General features: G+C 51.5%; 1 protein-coding gene across 1 annotated transcript in view; it reads left to right on the top strand.

Moving 5' to 3' along the window:
* Positions 1-17,303, top strand: part of GRIK4 (glutamate ionotropic receptor kainate type subunit 4) — a 191,517-nt gene that overhangs the window by 148,179 nt on the left and 26,035 nt on the right. The window contains 4 exon segments of the mRNA XM_051638644.1: positions 5,035-5,187; positions 6,485-6,589; positions 14,222-14,329; positions 15,340-15,543. Coding sequence (XP_051494604.1) covers positions 5,035-5,187; positions 6,485-6,589; positions 14,222-14,329; positions 15,340-15,543 — 570 coding nt within the window.

The following is a 17,303-nucleotide window of genomic DNA, read 5'->3' as shown; positions in this document are numbered from 1 at the left end:
TATTTCACAGGATTTTAATGGGCTTGATTCTTTGTGTTATGTTTGGGGGCAAAGATACAGATGATAATATTTTAGGAAGGAAGGGGGAAAAAGAAAAACAACCACATGGCAAAACAGAGTAGCCAAACCTGTTCATAGAATTATAGAATCACGGAAAGGTTTGGGTTAGAAGGGACCTGAAAGATCATCTAGATCCAACCCCCTGCATGGGCAGGGTCACCTCCCACCAGCCCAGGCTGCTCCAAGCCCCATCCAACCTGCCCTTCAACACTGCCAGGGATGGAGCAGCCACAGCTTCCCTGGGCAACCTGATCTAGTGTCATTTTCCCCTGAAGATCAGTTTACCTTTAAACATGGGAGATTTTGGCAAATAAAACATGAAGTGGGGTCTTTCACTCCACCCTGCTTAGCCTGCTCTTAGTTCCTAGAGGGGTAGAGCTGGTGTTGGGAGGAAGTTGTGCTGCAGCCAGCAGGGAGCTGTGTTGTTCCTGAGGGGAGCTCAGGCACCATCCCTGCTGCCAAGGCACAGAGCATCCCATAGCGTTAGTTGTCCTGAAGACACTGGTTGGACTGGTCCTGCCAGCTGATGTGCTGGAGGTGTGTTTCTTCACCCTTTCTAGCTGGTAAGTTGTTCCCAGGGCTGTGTGTCACAGTTGCACCCTCCAACACCCCCTTATTTCTCAGGCACAACCCTTCCTCAGCATCACAGACTCACCTGGATTGGAAAAGACCTTCAAGATCACCGAGTCCAACCACCAACCTAACCCTGACAAGTCCTTAACATCCCTAGGGACTATATCTATACAACTCTTACATACTTCCAGGGATGGTGACTCCACCACTGCCCTGGCAGCCTGTTGCAATGCCTGATAACCCTTTCAGTGAAGAAATTCTTCTCAACATCCAATCTAACCCCCCCTGGCACAGCTTGAGGCCCTTCCCTCTTGTCCTCACGTGGCTGCCTAGCGTGCCCAGGGGAATGGAGCAGTGAGCCCATCTGCCCAGCCCTCCATCTGCTCCCTTTTTGGAGGCCTTCTTCTGATGAGGCATCCATCAAGTGGCATTTTTTATCAGCAGCTTTCCCTGGCAAGGATTAGGCTTCAAGGAGAGAGGGAAGTCCCCTGAGCCCCAGGAGCCTGGGAGTGCAGGACCACCCCAGAGCTCGCTGAGCCTTTCAGATGCAGCTGGTCACTGAGCTCTTACATTGCACAGGCAGAACCAAACCAACAGGGATCTGCACAAATCAGATGGTGCACGGAAGGAAGAGAATCAATTTGTTAACAGGGAAATTGGCTCTTGGTGACAGAGTGACAGAGCTGTGGTTTCAAATGAGGACGTAAAAGCGGTGAGAGATTTTACAGGTGACATGAAGAAATTGGAGGTGATGTGCACACGAGCAGTGACAAATCCCCCTCACTGAAACTGCCCAGAGGAAGTTAGAAGGTGCTGCCTCCAGCTCACTCTCCACTGCTCTGCTGAAGGTTAAGGCCCCAAAGCACAAGAGACCATGTGGCTGCTCTGCAAAGTCAAGCAGCTTCACTTGTTGCACCACTAACTCAGGTGAGCCTGCAGGGAGGTGCAGTGGATGTGCTAACATGATCCAGTCCTCAGCTGGACTTTTTAGGGCTACTGGGATATCTGGAAGCAGTGAGCTTGTGTTAACCTTGTAAACCTCAGTTAAACTGGTAAGAAGACACTTGCCTACCTAGGAAAGCCAGGGAGACCAAAGAACCCAGACTGCACTCCAACACTCTGTGATGGTGAACAGTTTCCTCCCCATAGCCTGAATCCCAAAAGTACCTCGCTGTGTCCAAGAAGTCCATAGAGGGTAAAGAGTGGCAGGGGGAGATGGCTCGTAGGTGGTGAAGGGCAACAGAGCAAACACTGCCTTGGGTTGTGATGGGAGAGAAGCAGGAGAGCAGCAGTGCTGCTGGAGGGGTTGCAGGTGGTGGTGGAAGAGGAGGATCCCATTGCAGTGACCACAGGGAGTGCCTTAGAAGATTTTGATATCTGAGGAGAGAAGAGAGTGAAGGCCATGAAGTTCCCTAGGTCTGAGTCCTAGTGGCTGGTCAAGAGATATTGAAGGGGGAAGGAAGGTAATTAATTAAAGGGGGTGCACGGGTCTGTTTACTTGCCTGTTGCTGGGTAGCCAGGCTCCTGTGTGTCCATGCTCCAGGGCCCACAGAATTGAGAGGCTGGTGTAGGAGCCTGGTTTGAAATCAGAAGGGAGATGCCAGAAATCCTAACTAATTGTTTGAAACTAGGGAGAGTAAAATATTCCAATCAATAATGTCAAATGCTTCACTAAGATCTACAAGTCTCTTGTTCAGCAGCTAATAAGAGATCATTAACTGCTCGGGGAAAATGGAAATGAAAACCCAACAGGAGACAATTAAAAATGTGGGGCCAATGTTCTGATTTGGTATGAGATGGTGCAACTTTGGGGTCACAGGGGTTGTGTTTGCTCTAGTGACAGTTTTGGTTGGCCAACTGGTGTTTTAATATGATTCCTGATTCAGGAAAGCAGTTGCTAGTTGTGGGTGGTATCCTGTAACCTGCCTGGCATTTGGTCCATGGATAAAAATGAAGTATATGCTAAAGAGCTTCATGGAACAGGGGCTGAGGACAAGACAAGCTGAAGAGGTCCTGTTAGGAGAAGAACTTGTGTTGAAGATAAAAAACACAAAGGGAGGGAGAAGGATATAACAGCTCCTTCAAGAAACACTGGGAAATGCTTCCCAGGAGGGGATTATTTGGGTTAGGTGGGAATACTAAGCAAAAGGCCTGAGCAGACTTATCCCAAACAGAGAAGAAGTAGTTCAGGAGAGATGCTTGCTGCTGTTGTAAAGGAGCCTGCCAGATCTCCTAGCTGAGGCAGGATAGGAAGCAGGATGCCCAGTTCCTGTTCCCACCAGTACCTAGTGTATCCCCAGACTGCTCATTTCCTCTGGTGTTATGTTTTACCTCCTGCAAAACAGCTGTAATAAAAGTTTATAGCTCCATCAGCCATTCTTATTAGCAGAAAGCTCTCGACATTTATGACCAAAGGTGATGCCCCTTGCATGGGAGACAGGTCAGATGCAAGACTGACAGATGCCAGTCAAGTTGCTCAGTGCTCACTGGAGGCTTCTCAGATGCTGTTTGTGTAGAATAGATTAAACTGCTATGTGCAGGAGGAGCATGGTAGAGCAACTGTGAGTCTTCACCAGGGCTGGAACAGTGAGAGGTGACTAGCGCCATTGGAGCTGCTGTTCGGGGTTTTCACAGAATCATGGAACAGTTTGGGTTGGAAGGGACCTGAAAGATCATCCAGTTCCAACCCCCTGCATGGGCAGGGACACCTCCCACCAGCCCAGGCTGCTCCAAGCCCCAGCCAACCTGCCCTTCAACACTGCCAGGGATGGGGCAGCCACAGCTTCCCTGGGCAACCTGGGCCAGGCTCTCACCACCCTCACACTCCAGAATTCCCTCCTCATGTCTCACCTCAAGCTCCCTCTTGCAGTTTTCATCCCTTCCCCCTTGTCCTCTCCCTCCCTGCCCTTGTCCCAAGCCCCTCCCCAGCTTTCCTGGAGCCCCTTCAGGCACTGGAAGGTGCTCTCAGGTCTCCCTGGAGCCTTCTCTTCTCCAGGCTGCACACCCCAGCTCTCCCAGCCTGTCTCCAGAGCTCCATGTCCTTCTTACATTGGGGTCTCCAGAACTGGACACAGCAGGGTTTTTTTTACTAGCATTAGGCTGAAATCTTGTCTTTTATCTCAGGCTACCTTGTACATTTTGAGGTTTTGTGCTGCTTGTTAACTGCCTAATCCTGGGTGGTTGTGGTCAATGAGGTCCCACCACTGATCCGAGCAAGATCAAGAAGGGTTAAGTCTGTTGAAATTAGTTCCATAGTTGAAGCCAAAGGTTCACTGGGATGATTGAGCTGGGTGACATTGTCTCTGCAGACAGAAGTGAACAAACCTGATCAGGCTTTGGGAGGAACAGAAGATGCAGATGAGGCTGAAGTGCCCTAAGTCACAAACAGGATAAGGTGGGGGAAAGGAGCACCAGGCTGAGCCCGTTGCTGGGAGCTGGGATGGTAAGAGATGCTCTGAGCAGTAGCCATTAGGAAGATGTAGCCTTGATAGTAATGAGCTACAGCAGCTTGACTCCAGCAGAGTGAGGAGGTGACAATAATTAAAAGTGAAATCTTAGTCACAACAGTGAACACAAGAGAGCAAATGGCTGATTATTAACTTGATCATAACCATCAGAACGGTTGTGCATGGGTGGAAAACATGGTTTGCAAGGCCTGATGGACAAAGAAATCTGATTAAAGTCAAACAGAGCAAAGATGAGAAGGAGAGGGGACAAGCTCTGTGGTGCTGGACATGGTCTCAGCGATGCAGGGAACAGCCAGCAGGGAACTGGAGGTTGTGACAAGGGACTAGATGGTTTCCATGGGGTCTGAAAGGCAGGACTCAGTGGCTTGAAAAGCAGGTCTAGCAAAACCTCATTTCTTGTGGATTCCCGTGGACTGGAGCAGCTCTGCTCTGGAGCCAGGCTGGGAGAGTTGGGGTGTTCAGCCTGGAGAAGAGAAGGCTCCAGGGAGACCTTAGAGCACCTTCCAGTGCCTGAAGGGGCTCCAGGAAAGCTGGGGAGGAACTTGGGACAAGGGCAGGGAGAGGTAGGATGAGGGGGATGGATGAAAACTGGAAGAGGGAGATTGAGGTGAGACATGAGGAGGAAATTCTGGAGTGTGAGGGTGGTGAGACCCTGGCCCAGGTTGCCCAGGGAAGCTGTGGCTGCCCCATCCCTGGCAGTGTTGAAGGGCAGGTTGGATGGGGCTTGGAGCAGCCTGGGCTGGTGGGAGGTGTCCCTGCCCATGCAGGGGGTTGGATCTGGATGATCTTGAAAGTCCCTTCCCACCCAAACCATTCCACAATTCTCTGATGAAGGGTAAGCAAGCAAGCACGAATGGAAGGAGAAACTGAAGGTGCAGCCGGTGGCTTGATTTTTGTCTTCCCCTCTCAATCCTGTTCTTCCCTTTCCCCACAGCTCTCCTCTGCCCTGCTGTTTGATGCAGTCTATGCCGTGGTGACGGCCGTGCAGGAGCTGAACCGCAGCCAGGAGATCGGGGTGAAGCCCCTGTCCTGTGGGTCTGCCCAGATCTGGCAGCACGGCACCAGCCTGATGAACTACCTGAGAATGGTGAGGAGGGACTGGAGTTTGCTGGTGGGGTTTTGGAGCTCCTGCTCAGCACTGTCAGCAGCAAAAGGCGTGTGTGGACATGCTGGTGCTGGCACAGTTTCCAAGAGCAGAGTGTTGGTCTGTTTGAAGGTAGCATTGGGAATGAAAAGAGAGGAGATCTGAGGGCTGGTTTGTCACTGGCCTTGGAATGACATGAAACTTTCCATTTTTTAAAGCTTTGCTGCAGAAAAAAACAGGAATTCAGTGCATACTTTTTAAAAGTCTGAATGTTTCTAAGTGATTTGAACTCTGTTTTGAGTGAATTTGAGTTGGTATAAGGTCATGCAGTACAATTGCTTAGAGCTCAGTGGCAAGATTTGAGTTTCCCTGTGAAGGGGTTTGGGCTCCTTTGAACCCAAAATGGGGGTTGTTGGAAGTGATCAAGGCCAGTTCTGACATGAGAACAGCCCCTGAAATTACAGCCTTGTGAAACAGTTGGAGTTTGTCAGTGTGATTCCTGAGAGCTGGGCTTGAGCATGCAAAGAAGGAGCCTGTTTTCTGAGACTGTTTGGGGTGCAGCTGAAATGTCATGAGATGAGGAAACTGGATGAGATTATTTTTTTCCCAGCCCCCAAAGGAAGGATCAGCTGAACCTCAACCTTTTGTCACTGTGGTCAATGCATGTGAACTCTGCTTTAAATCTCACCCTTAGTTAGAGACAAGAAAACTCTTCAGCTTCCCTGGGTTCTGCTGCTGGGAGACCCAGCATCTTGCCCTTGCTGCTCAAGGAGAGGTGCTCCAGCAGCAAGGGAGCAGAGCTCCATCTGCCCAGAGAGGCTACAGACACTCATCCTGGCTCGGTTGCAAAGTGCTCACGTCTCAAAAGCAGTGCAGTGAAAGAGCTGTCATGGTTTCTGGAGGAATTACAGGATGATTTTTAAGATCATCATGTCCAAAACCCCCAGCTAGGGGTGTGGAGTGTGACATGGTGAAGAGCTCCTGCCTGCTGGAAAGGAGCACGAGGTCAGCCTGGGGCTGGAGGGAGGTGGTGAGGGACTTGTTCCAAAGCAGCTGCTGCAAAGAAATCTGGGAACCTTTCACCCTGTGCTGCTGATTCTCCTGCTCCCCTCCATCTCTCCCAGTGCCACCCTAGCTGGGCTATGAAAGCAGTTAGGATGGAGACAAGAGGATTGCAGGGCCGTCCTGCCGGGAGGGTGGATGGCCAGGACATGGGGCAAACTGCCACCACCCTCATCTCCTGCGGGTTGGTGGGGTGAGCCACCTAGATGGGCGCTGTAACTCACTCTCTCTTGGACAGGTAGAATTGGAAGGTCTCACCGGCCACATCGAGTTCAACAGCAAAGGTCAGCGCTCCAACTACGCCCTGAAAATCCTGCAGCACACGCGCCACGGCTTCCGGCAGGTGAGGCTGCCCAGGGAGGGGACAGTGCCCAGGAAGGGTGCCCAGGGGTGGGCTGGGCAAGACCTTGGCTCAGGCCACTGCTGGGTGGGCCATGGGGGGGGCTGTGGACACCCCCCCTTTGCATGATGAGCAAAGAGTGACAAGCCCAGCGTGGCTGTCAGGGAGGCTCCGGCTGCGCGTTGCGCTTCATCAGGGAGGTGTTGAGATAATTTAGGTTTGTCTTAATCTATCAGGCCCCTGAGGGGGTGATGTTAGTGCCAATATCTGTCCTGTCAAAGCAACCCTCCTGTGCAGGAGATAATTCAGGGCGTAAAGCGTGTGCGAAGTAGAAGCTCCTGCTCAAGACACTTTTGTTCTCAAGCTTGTGGGGACACGTGTGCCCAAAATTATTTGTGTGGGGGAAAATGGGAGAATTTCCTATGAAATGGGCAAAAAAAAGAGGTGCTACAAACCTTTCCAAACAGCTGCTTCTGGGAGGGAAAGAGAAGGGGCAACCCCAGGCTCCCAGGAGCTCCCCACTGTCTCTCCCAGCCATGCAGGAGGAAGCAGAAGAGAATTTATTTCCCTTTTGGTTTATGGTGCGTGTTCCTGTGTAACGTGTTTGCTCAGCTCAGGCTCTCATTTGCTTTTTGTCTCAGTGCTTGTAGATTCCTCCCTGTGTTGGTCCTTTTCCTGCTTCTTACCTTCTTTCTGCCAAAGGGATATTTCCTGACTTCAGCTAAGGTTAAGGATAACCAGGGACGACCAGAGATATCGACCTGCTGAGATTGTGTGACACAAGCCCAAGGAATTAGGATTTTACTGGTAAATCCAAACCCCATTCAGGAAAAAAAGAAAAAGGAAAAAAAAAAAAAGAAGTAGCAGAAAAAGGGTTTTCATCTGTCTTATTTCCCTGCTGACAGCTCCATACCTGCCCTTTTCTCAGAGATTGCCACTTCTCCAAGACGCTGGCAGAGAACAAAAGCTATTGTATCTTACCCCACACTGACAGAGCATTTTGGCATTAGCAAATCTCTCCTGTTCTGGCAGCAGTGGGTTTTAGCCTAGGCAAGAATGCTGTCTGCCAGTTCTTACCTGTCAAGTGACAGCTCAGCTTTGATGCTGCCTTTAGCTGAGTGAGTGGGGGCTCAGGATGGCATTTTCCCCACAGTGAGAACTCTGGTAGCACCGATGCCCTTTTAATCATTTCCCCAACCCATCAGACTCTGAGCAAAAGTGACAGATCCAAGCCCGTCTCCATTCAGCTGCAGCAAAAGCAGTGAGTGCTCTACACCCCACTAAGGTAGCTAGTCCCCTTCTCAGGGGTCTTGCCTGACTGATGGGAATGCTCAGAGGGGTGTTAGAGCCCCTCAAGAGTTTGTCCTGATGTGCCTGACTGGGAAGAGCATCCCTAGACACAGCTGGGAAGCCTGGGCAGGGTTTCTGGTCCTGCCTATCCCTCTCAGTCACAAAGACCTCTCTGCTGTGCCATGGATGGTCATTTTCCTCTTGTCAGCCCAGCTTCTTGTAATAAAAATTAAGAAATAAATCATTAGAAATCATTTAATTAAACCCACCATGAGGGAATGTGGTAAGCAGGGGAAGCTGACGTCCTGGAGACAATCTTGCTCCTGAGGGTTGTATTCACTGATTTGCTCTTGTTTGAAACACTTCTATTCCCTCCTTAGTTTTAATCAAGCTCACACTCTCAACCCATTTCTCTCTTCCTTTTTCCCTCTCTCTCTTTCTCTCTCTCCTTCTCTCTCCTTCCATCTATAGAAGCCACAGGGACTTCCAGCTCATCAGCTTTGATAGAGAATTCACTGAATTTTGCAGCTGATCCAGCCAGCAAAAAAATTAGAAACATTTAGATTTTCTAACTTGCTGTTGCTTTGGGGCAAGGAGAGACAGAGCTTTTTGACACCCGATTTTGAACACATTTATGTACCACTCCAAACTTGTCTTCCCCTGATTTAGCTTGACTAGTGGAAATCTTTCCTCAGCCACAGGAGAGCTGCTCTCTCTTCATAGGATGCCTGGTAAAGCACAGGCTCATTAATGTGTTGGAGATCCATAGATCTGACAAGGATGGAGTTTGTAAATGTCATCTTTTCTCTTTTTTTTTTTTTTTTCTTTCCCCCTTTTAAAAAAATCCATGTCAGCCCATCCCTCTGCCTGCAGAGCAGTGATGTGCAGGAAGGCAAGAGCTAAGGTCTGGCAGCTGAGCAGGAGAAGGGAATGGAGAGGGCTGTGATTTATGTGGCCCCAGGGAGGGCAGAGGAGAGCAGGGTGGGTAGGGGAAGGGGAAGCTGCTGGTGGGACATGTTGTCCCCAGCTCGGTGTGTTTCCCTTTGCTATCATCTGGGTGCAGCCAATTTGTCTCTGTTTCACTCAGGACTCTGAGCACTGGAAGCAATGGGGGTGTCTAATTGGCATGTTGATGAGATACACACGAGTTACCAGCCCATAGCTCTGAGACCTTCCCAATCCCCACCACATCAAACCTCTTCAACTCAGAAGTGGCTAATCAGTCTCGATGGGACTTGTTCCTCTGTAGCCGTTACCCCCAGCAAGAAATCAGGGACTGATTCTGCCAAGAGCTGATTGTCTTTTGCCCCCCCAGGACCTGACAAAGTCAATGTGTGCCACCACCAGGTCCTGCCTGGGCTCTGCCAGGTGTCAGTCATGTTGTCTGAAGCAGGGGGAGGAGGGGGATGCTGGGGGCTGCATGGCCTCAGGGGTGGGCTGTGCCTGTGTCTCCTGGCTGTACAGGTTTCAGTACTTGGTGCTCTCTGTGTCCTGTGCTAATTTCTGTGGAGGAAGGTTTTGCCTGCTCACCTTGCTGGCATCAGTCTTGCTGATCCAACCACGTGGCAGATCTGTGCCTCCGAGGGCCTTCCTTCCTTTGTTGGTTTTATTCCCTTTTCCCCCTTGCAAATACCTCCAAAATCTCTCACCTTCGGGCCGATGAATCACAGAATCAGACTGGTTTGGGTTGGAAGAGACCTTCAAGATCATCCAGTTCCAACCCCCCTGCGTGGGCAGGGACACCTCCCACTAGACCAGGTCACTCCAAGCCCCATCCAACCTGGTTTTGAAGACACCACGTGCCAAGCACATATTAATTCTGTCTCCTCCTGGCACGCTGTTGTTCCCCTGGGTGCTGACAAGGCCCTCCTGGTGACAACCAGCATTTTGTACTCCACCCTTTTCAGGGGACACAGAGGAAGAGCAGGTGACAAATGCAAGCTGTAGGACAGTGCTTGCTCATCAAGGCCCAGAAGGTGTCTGGGTTTGTTGCAGTGGCTGTCCCCTGCCTGTTGTAAAACTCCTCTATTCAGGGCTGGCTTGACCTTAGTTTTCAGCTGGGGATTGGAGGTGGTAAGTACCTGTGTTGCCTCTGAAGCTTGTGGAGAGGTCTCCCTGTGTCATCTCTCCCTGCCACCAGCTGCCAGTCAGGCTTGTGAAGCCCTGAGCAGAAGACTTCATTAAAATCAGTAGTTTCAGTGGCATTTTGTCATCTCGTGCCACGAGGAGCTTGAAAGTCCAGGCATCATTAACACGTCTGCCTCTGAATGGGGGAGCTGAGGGATTGAAGGAGGGATCTGGGAATGCCCCACTGCCTCCTGTGGCTGCTGGGGACTGTCCACAGAGATGAGGAGTCTTCTTGCAGAGCAGCTCATCTGTGGGACCCTGCCTGCCTGCGGGGATGGAGCAGTGGCACAAGGCAGTGGCACTTCCTTGCTTGGAGGAAGCTCTTTGGGGTGATTTGTGCTGAAACGGTGCGTTTGCTCCCTGCCTGGAGCAAGGACACAGAACAAGACAGACCTCCTGCCTCCAGGCACTTGCAGGCAGGGGTCACACAGCCCGAGGACATGGAGGGAACTCTCCTCTCACCAGGTCCTGCAATCCCTCTCGCAAAGGTGTCAAGCTCCAGCTTGCAACCAGGTGGTTGTTGTTGCCCTTGCTGCTCTTCTGGAAAAGACGTGCCATCACGTCAGCTCCCCTGATCATTAGAAACTCTCTTCTAATTTTCAGCCTGTTTATTTCTGGCTGGTTTATTTATTTTTGTGCCATCGTTATCATTTTAGCTTCAAAAGCTGTTCTACCTCTTTGCTATGGGCCTCCTCCACCTGGTGTATTTATACAGACCAATCATATCTGCTACTAAAAACTCCCAAACCCTAAAACCTCTTAGTCCAGAACCTTAACAACTGAATATCCAGGTCCATGTAGAGCATTTGACTGTTTTCTAACCCATTTTGCAGATGGATAGAATTTCTGTTTTTTAGAGGCCCTGTTTTTAATACTTAGATAGAGATGATGAAAATCACCTTGACATCCATCTTGCAAGAGAGGGAGAGATCTGACAATCTCAGGCCTCCTCTGACTTATGACACTCCAGAAACAGCAGACAGCATGAGGGATCAGTTAGTGGCTTTATCATACTGTGGGGGGGGCAGGGGTGAGGTGGAACAGGCCAGGGTGGGGTGGAAATGCCCCAGCACATGGGAGTGTTTGGCTTTGGTGCTGTGTTAAAAGCAAGGTCAAACCCACTGCGCTGGCAGAGGAGGAGGCAGTCAATTAGTCTCAGTATGCCAGCAGGGGAGGGACAAATGGGAGCTCAGTGAGGGCTGTTAAAATTAAAGTTAATCTGTCACTAATCTCTGGCTGTGAAATCTGGGAGGAAAAAAAAAAAAAATCTATATAAAAATGAGGCAATGTTTATGAGTGATCACTTATTCAGCAAGGCAGTTGCTGCAGAGGGCCTGTCGTTCAGTAGGCACAGCAAGAGCCAAGCACCTTTGTGCAGAGCTGGGGAATGCAGCAGGGATAAATTCAGGGAATCACAGAATCATTCAGGTTGGAAAAGACCTCTAATACCATCAAGTCGAACCTCCAACCCAACCCCACTGTGCCACAAAGCCACGTCCTGATGTGCCGTGGCTCTGTGGTTTTTGAGCACCTCCAGGGATGATGACTCCCCCACTGCTCTGGGCAGCCTGTTCTGATGCTTGACCATTCCCTTGGTAGAGAAAATGTTCCTGGTATCCAATCTAACCCCTCCAACCCCTACTGCAAGCTCCCCCTTGCTTCCCTCAGAGGTAAACAAATCCCTGTGGAAGGACAGGTTGAGGATTTGTTCCCCCTCTCACCAGGAGCATGACATCCAGCTCAGTTGCACCGGTGCAGACCCTGCACAGGGCAGTTACAGCTGTGCTTCCAGGACTCCCTGTCCATGAAGTACAGGGTAAATCTCCCAGTGTGGGACTGTTATTCCCAGGGTTGAGTCTTCCTCTGCAGTGTCACCGTGATGCTACAGGCTCGATGGTAGTTAAGCCACGACAAGCAGGCAAGGGAATGGGCTGCCCAGGATCTGCTCCCAGCCTGCTCTGGGTCTCCATTACTGCTCCTCCATCTCCCCATCCAGCAAGTAAGACCAGTACCCCCCAGTGCCTCTGCTGATGGTGGGGAGCCTCTGAGAATGAACGCTTCCAGCACATCCAGAGGTCCTTGCTGTCACAGGTGCTTTTAGCAGGGTGTTATTGATGTTGGCAAAGGGGCTGGCTCTGCCTGCTCTACTGCATCCCAGTGCCTTGACTCCAGCTGGGAAGGAGAGCAGGCACGCACAGGACTGTCCTTTGCTTTCCTTCTGCACAGCTCTGGAGAGGAGGCTGTCCTGTTTGCACTCCCCACTGTTCCTTGTCCCTAGAGATGAGGAGCCTGGATCTGGGACTCCTGGGAATTGGCCACCTCTCTAATGGCTCCTCAGTCGCTTGGGCTGGGCTTGCTCCGACAGCCGGGAGAAGAAAGGACTTGGTCCTTCCCTCAGCATCCAGAGGCATCCAGTCTGCCCACAGTGCAGCAGCGTGGCAGCAGCTTCAGGTTGTGTTTGGCTCAGCTGCACAAGCTGGGAAGTGACTCTGGAGTCCTGGAGCCATCAGTCATGCTGGAGGCAGAGCGAGCACTGCCGAGACGAGCGATGGAGTCAGTCCTGGGGCGCTGCCGATCCGCCTGCTGCCCCTGCCTCTCCCTGCCTCTGCACCCGCCTGGCCTGTAGCTCTGCCTCGCCTGCCACCCACCCCTCGGAGCATAATGAGGTTACTCTTTGAGGGAAGAGGAATCGATTTGTTCCTGTCACCCTGACAGCCTGGGTACAGCCAAAGGAAAACCTGCCTCAGACCGACAGCGCCCGGCTGGGGTCAGCGCGAGGGGAGCGGGAGCAGATCTGCCCTGGCACTGGGAACAGATCTGCCCTGGCACTGGGAACAGATCTGCCCTGGCACTGGGAACAGATTTCCTTTGGCATCACATCTACAGAGGAGCCACGAAGGCCCCCCTGCTCCCTGGGGTCACCCCCAGCCCCCTAGAGTCACCCTCTACCTCCTTAGGGCCACAGCAGCTCGTCTTGGTGGTGCCAGAGGGGTTCGGCTGTGGCCAACAGTCACACACGCAGGGGGCTGAGACCTGAGGGGGGCAGAGGAGCTTTGCAGAAGAAAAGGGAGAGAGAAAGGGTGTCAGGGGGAGCTGGCAGCCCTCAGCTGCTGGTCTGTCCATGAAAAAAAAATAACAGAGGCTTTTTCTAGGGAGCATAAGGGAGCCAGAGCCTGATTTGCGTGCTCTGAATAAGCTGCTGGAGGTGCTGATCTCCCTGCCCAGAGAGCTCCGAGGGAGGGAGGTTAGGCTCTTGAAGTTAAAATCAGGGTTTTTTTGTTGCATATTCCTCCCCCTGGCTGAAGGCAGCCTGGTTGTGTTGCATCACAGCTGAGTCACCATGTCCTCCCAAGCGCTGGGAACTGGTCCCCACCGCCGGTGGTGGGAAACAGGTTTGCTGCAGCAAAGCTGGTGCTGGGGTAGGTAAAGGGGGCTGTCGGTGGAGCTGTTGGATGTGGTGAGCCTGCATCAGAGGGTTTGGAGGTACTTCAGCATAGCAGCTGGCATCTGCAGTAGCAGAGAGGGATGAGTCACCGTGCAGTGCTGCTGAGGATGTGGCTTCATTTCACCTCCTGCCACCCGGGTGGAGCTGCTGGTCAGGGCTGGAAGGTGTCTGCCCTGGGATGGCAGTGGGAGCTGCAATGCTGTGATAGTCCCTGTGAGGCGGCATTTTCCTCTGAGAACTCCCAGTGCCCTTGGCAGCCTTTCACTACTGAGAGTGACACTCACAGGAGGACTGCGGGAGGTTTTTCTTGCCCTCAGGCAGGGGAAACGTTTGCTCAAAGTTACAGAGGCAGCATAAGGCAGGGCAGGAGTTGGAGGCAGCAACCCCCTCTTGCAGGGTAAGATGGACCCATCTTGGTGGCATCTGGGGACAAGGCACAGGGCTGCTTGGCCACTGTGAGGAGCTCCAAGGAGCTGCCCACTGCATGGCTTCCTCCTAGTGCCCAGGCTGCAGGGAGGACACGTGGGACACAATCCCCTCCATGAGCAGGGACAGATTTTTGGCATTGTCACCCAGGTGGGGCGTGTTGGTGCCAGGCCTCAGGGGTTGATCTCTCTGCTGGCCTGTTGTGGGGTGCACTGTAAAGGTAATGGAGCATTCAGAACCACCTCTGACAGGGCCAGCCTGGTGGCTGTCAGTCGCCAGAGCCATATGGCAGGGGCACACAGTAATTTGCTCTGTAAATTCCCTGACTGTGCTGTTTATCCCTCCAGATTGGCCACTGGCACGTTTCTGAAGGACTCAGCATGGACAACAGGATCTTCTCCTCCAACATATCAGACAGTCTGTTCAACACCACGCTCATTGTCACCACCATCCTGGTAAGTGAGGGGGTCACCTACAGTTCTCAATAGCTCTTTGCCAACCCAGTCCTTAGGGGTGTCAATCAGCTGGAATATTATTCCCTCTCCCTGCTCCCCCCTTGGTCCCCAGCTTGCAGCACTGCACACTGATTCCATCAAGAACAGATGATCAGATCTCTAATTACAGCACTGAGGACAATTCACGACAGTGTAATTAAACTCAAGTTGATATTTCATATGGAAATGATATTTGATGAGTTCAGAAGCAGCTGGGGAGAGGGCTGGGATGGGGAGAAGTTGCCATTTTGCATTCATCTCTGAATGGCGTTTTGTGTACGGCTGGGATGTCGGATGGAAGTTGTCCCTTCTACCCATAACATTGCTGAAATTGGCCAAGATGGGTGCAACTTTCATGAACCAAGTCTTTGCATCTCCAGTCATTGCTGTCCTTAACAAATTCCCCTTCCACGTACTGCCTGTCCCATCATTCTTTCCAGTACTTCTGCTCCTTCCTTCAAAACACCCAAAATCCTGAGGAGCTCTGGGTGCTGCTTTCTGATGTCCCACAGAGTTTGTTGAAAAGAGGGACAAACTGGAGAAGTGGTGGTGTGCCAAGAGGGGCTGGGATCTCTATGTCCTGCCATAACTGGGAGCAGTCACTGGGCTGCTCTGGGGTGTACCGGATGGAAACATCCCCCAGAGCATGATCCCTTAGCTCTGCTTCATATCCTCAACTGGGATAAATCTGCTGCACCTCCAACACATCCTTGATCCAGCAGGGGCCAGTGAATACCAGTGTAGAAGCATCTCTTCTAGCTTTGCACCACCTGGGTTCCCAAGGGATCAAACCAGCTTTCCATATCTCTTATTCCATGGTTGAGAGGGATACGTTGGGATGGGAATTCGGCTTGGGTGTCCCTCTGTATGAGCCTCTGCCATCCTGGTGCATCCCACTCCCTGTGGTCAGTGCCATGCTGGTGGGACACCTCGGCTAAGATGGGAATGACAGCTGCCCAGTTTCAATGCAGGAAAACCCTTATTTAATGCTGAAGTGGAACCATCAGGAGCTGGAAGGCAACGACCGCTACGAGGGCTTCTGTGTGGACATGCTGAAGGAGCTGGCAGAGATCCTGAGGTTCAACTACAAGATCCACCTGGTTGGAGATGGTGTCTATGGAGTCCCTGAGGCCAACGGCACGTGGACAGGGATGGTGGGGGAGCTGATTGCTCGGGTAAGTGAATTAGCTGCTGGTTTTAACTGTGCTCTAGTGGGACTTGGCAGAGAAAAGCCCTGATGCTTCATTACGTGCTCCAGGGTGATAAGGGTGGATGGGGGTTTTAGTCCATTTGTGAGGCTTTGATCAGAGGATCTCCCTTGAAGGTGTTCTCTCTTCTGTTCTCTCTGGTGAATGTCTTTTGTTGTGTTGATGTGACACCATGCAGAGTGGTTGGAGCAGGAGTCAGGGCCCCTGGGTGCTCTCAGGGGTGCTTGTTTTTTTGGGAGGGAGGCCTGGACCCCCAGGTCCCTGCCAAAGAGCTTGATACAGAGCAGATTAGTTGTTTGTTTGTTTGTTTTCCCCAGTGAAAAAAAAATAACGAAAACTTGAAACAGAAAAATATGCAGGCTCTGGTAGGGGTTGATAGGATCATAGAATGATAGAGTGGTGAGGGTTGGAAGGGACCTTGAAAATGATCAGGTTCCAACCTCCCTGCCATGAGCAGGGACACCTCCCACCAGCCCAGGCTTGCACAAGCCTCATCCAACTGCCCTTGAACACCTCCAGGGAGGGGACATCCACAACCTCCCTGGGCAACCTGTTCCAGTGCCTTCCTACCCTCACGGTGAAAGGCAAAAAAAAGGAAGAATCACCTTTCCACCCAAACAGGTTTTGGCAGATTCATTTCAGCTGCTTGACTTTGAGTGTTGGGATTTTTTTGGAGAGGAAGTTTTTTTTGCTTTGCTTGAAGTGCAGAGATTGAGAACTTCTTGTGCCTCTGCTTTGTGGTGAAAGCTTCAGGCTGAAAGCTGAATGGTTTTAGCTGGGTTTGACAGCATTTCTGGGTCCATGTGTGCTCAGACAGCCTGTACCCCCGTCCCTGCTCTTTGTTTTCCTCTGCAGCTAAAGTTACTCCTTCCCTAGGGATCCTGAAGCTTAAATGCAGTTCATGAGATGCTCTGAGATCCTTAGGAAAACAGGCTCAGCCAAAGCAAACGTTAAGATTGATGTTATTTCAAGCAATACTTCCTCACTCACTGGTTTCTACCCGACCAAAGCACCTGGGAAAACACAGTGGATGATGAATCTGCAGTGAGGTGTGTGAGAGGAGCCCCTGAGCCACCCCATCATCATCCTCAGAACTGTACCATGCCCCTCCTGCAAAGCAGAGGAAGGAGGGCACAAAACCAGCCCCTGGGGCTCCAGGAAGAGCTCTGGGGATCCTTTCCTCCTGGCTGTGGGAGGTGAGTGAGCATCTCTAGATGATGCCCTCCAGCATCTACTTGCAGCTTTCCCAGAGGGCAAAGGGGACCTGGCAGACACTTATCCAACCTACCTTAGGAGCTTCAACTGAATGTCTAAAGTCAGGTGGGACAAGTCTAGGTCTAAAAGACTTGCTGAGGGTCAGGGACTGGAGATCCCTCCTGAACTAGCACCCTGTCCCCTGGGTCATCCTTCCCCAGTGGAGTGATAGCTATTGATGCCAGCAGAGAACCCATCTGCTTCTTCTAGAGAGCCTTCTGTAGGGTTGTTTGCAAATGCTCTGGGCTATTGGCTTAGTTTTTATACATCTCTCTGTGTGTGTGTCTATTCACACACACACAGTTACAGTTCTGCAACGTTCTTTTGAGAGGCAAGAAGGAAGGTGCACAGAACAGCATGTCATCTATGCAAACAAAGGAAGGGAACAGCCAGCAATTTTGGGGCCTTCTAACCTTGGCAATTCCCCCCCATTAAGTGGGGGCTTTTGGAGGGCTGGTTTTGTTGGGATAATT

Source organism: Apus apus, chromosome 22 (assembly GCF_020740795.1).
Source record: "Apus apus isolate bApuApu2 chromosome 22, bApuApu2.pri.cur, whole genome shotgun sequence".
NCBI lineage: Eukaryota > Metazoa > Chordata > Aves > Apodiformes > Apodidae > Apus > Apus apus.
Note: the sequence above shows the minus strand (reverse complement) of the source record. Positions and strands in the feature narration are given on the sequence as shown.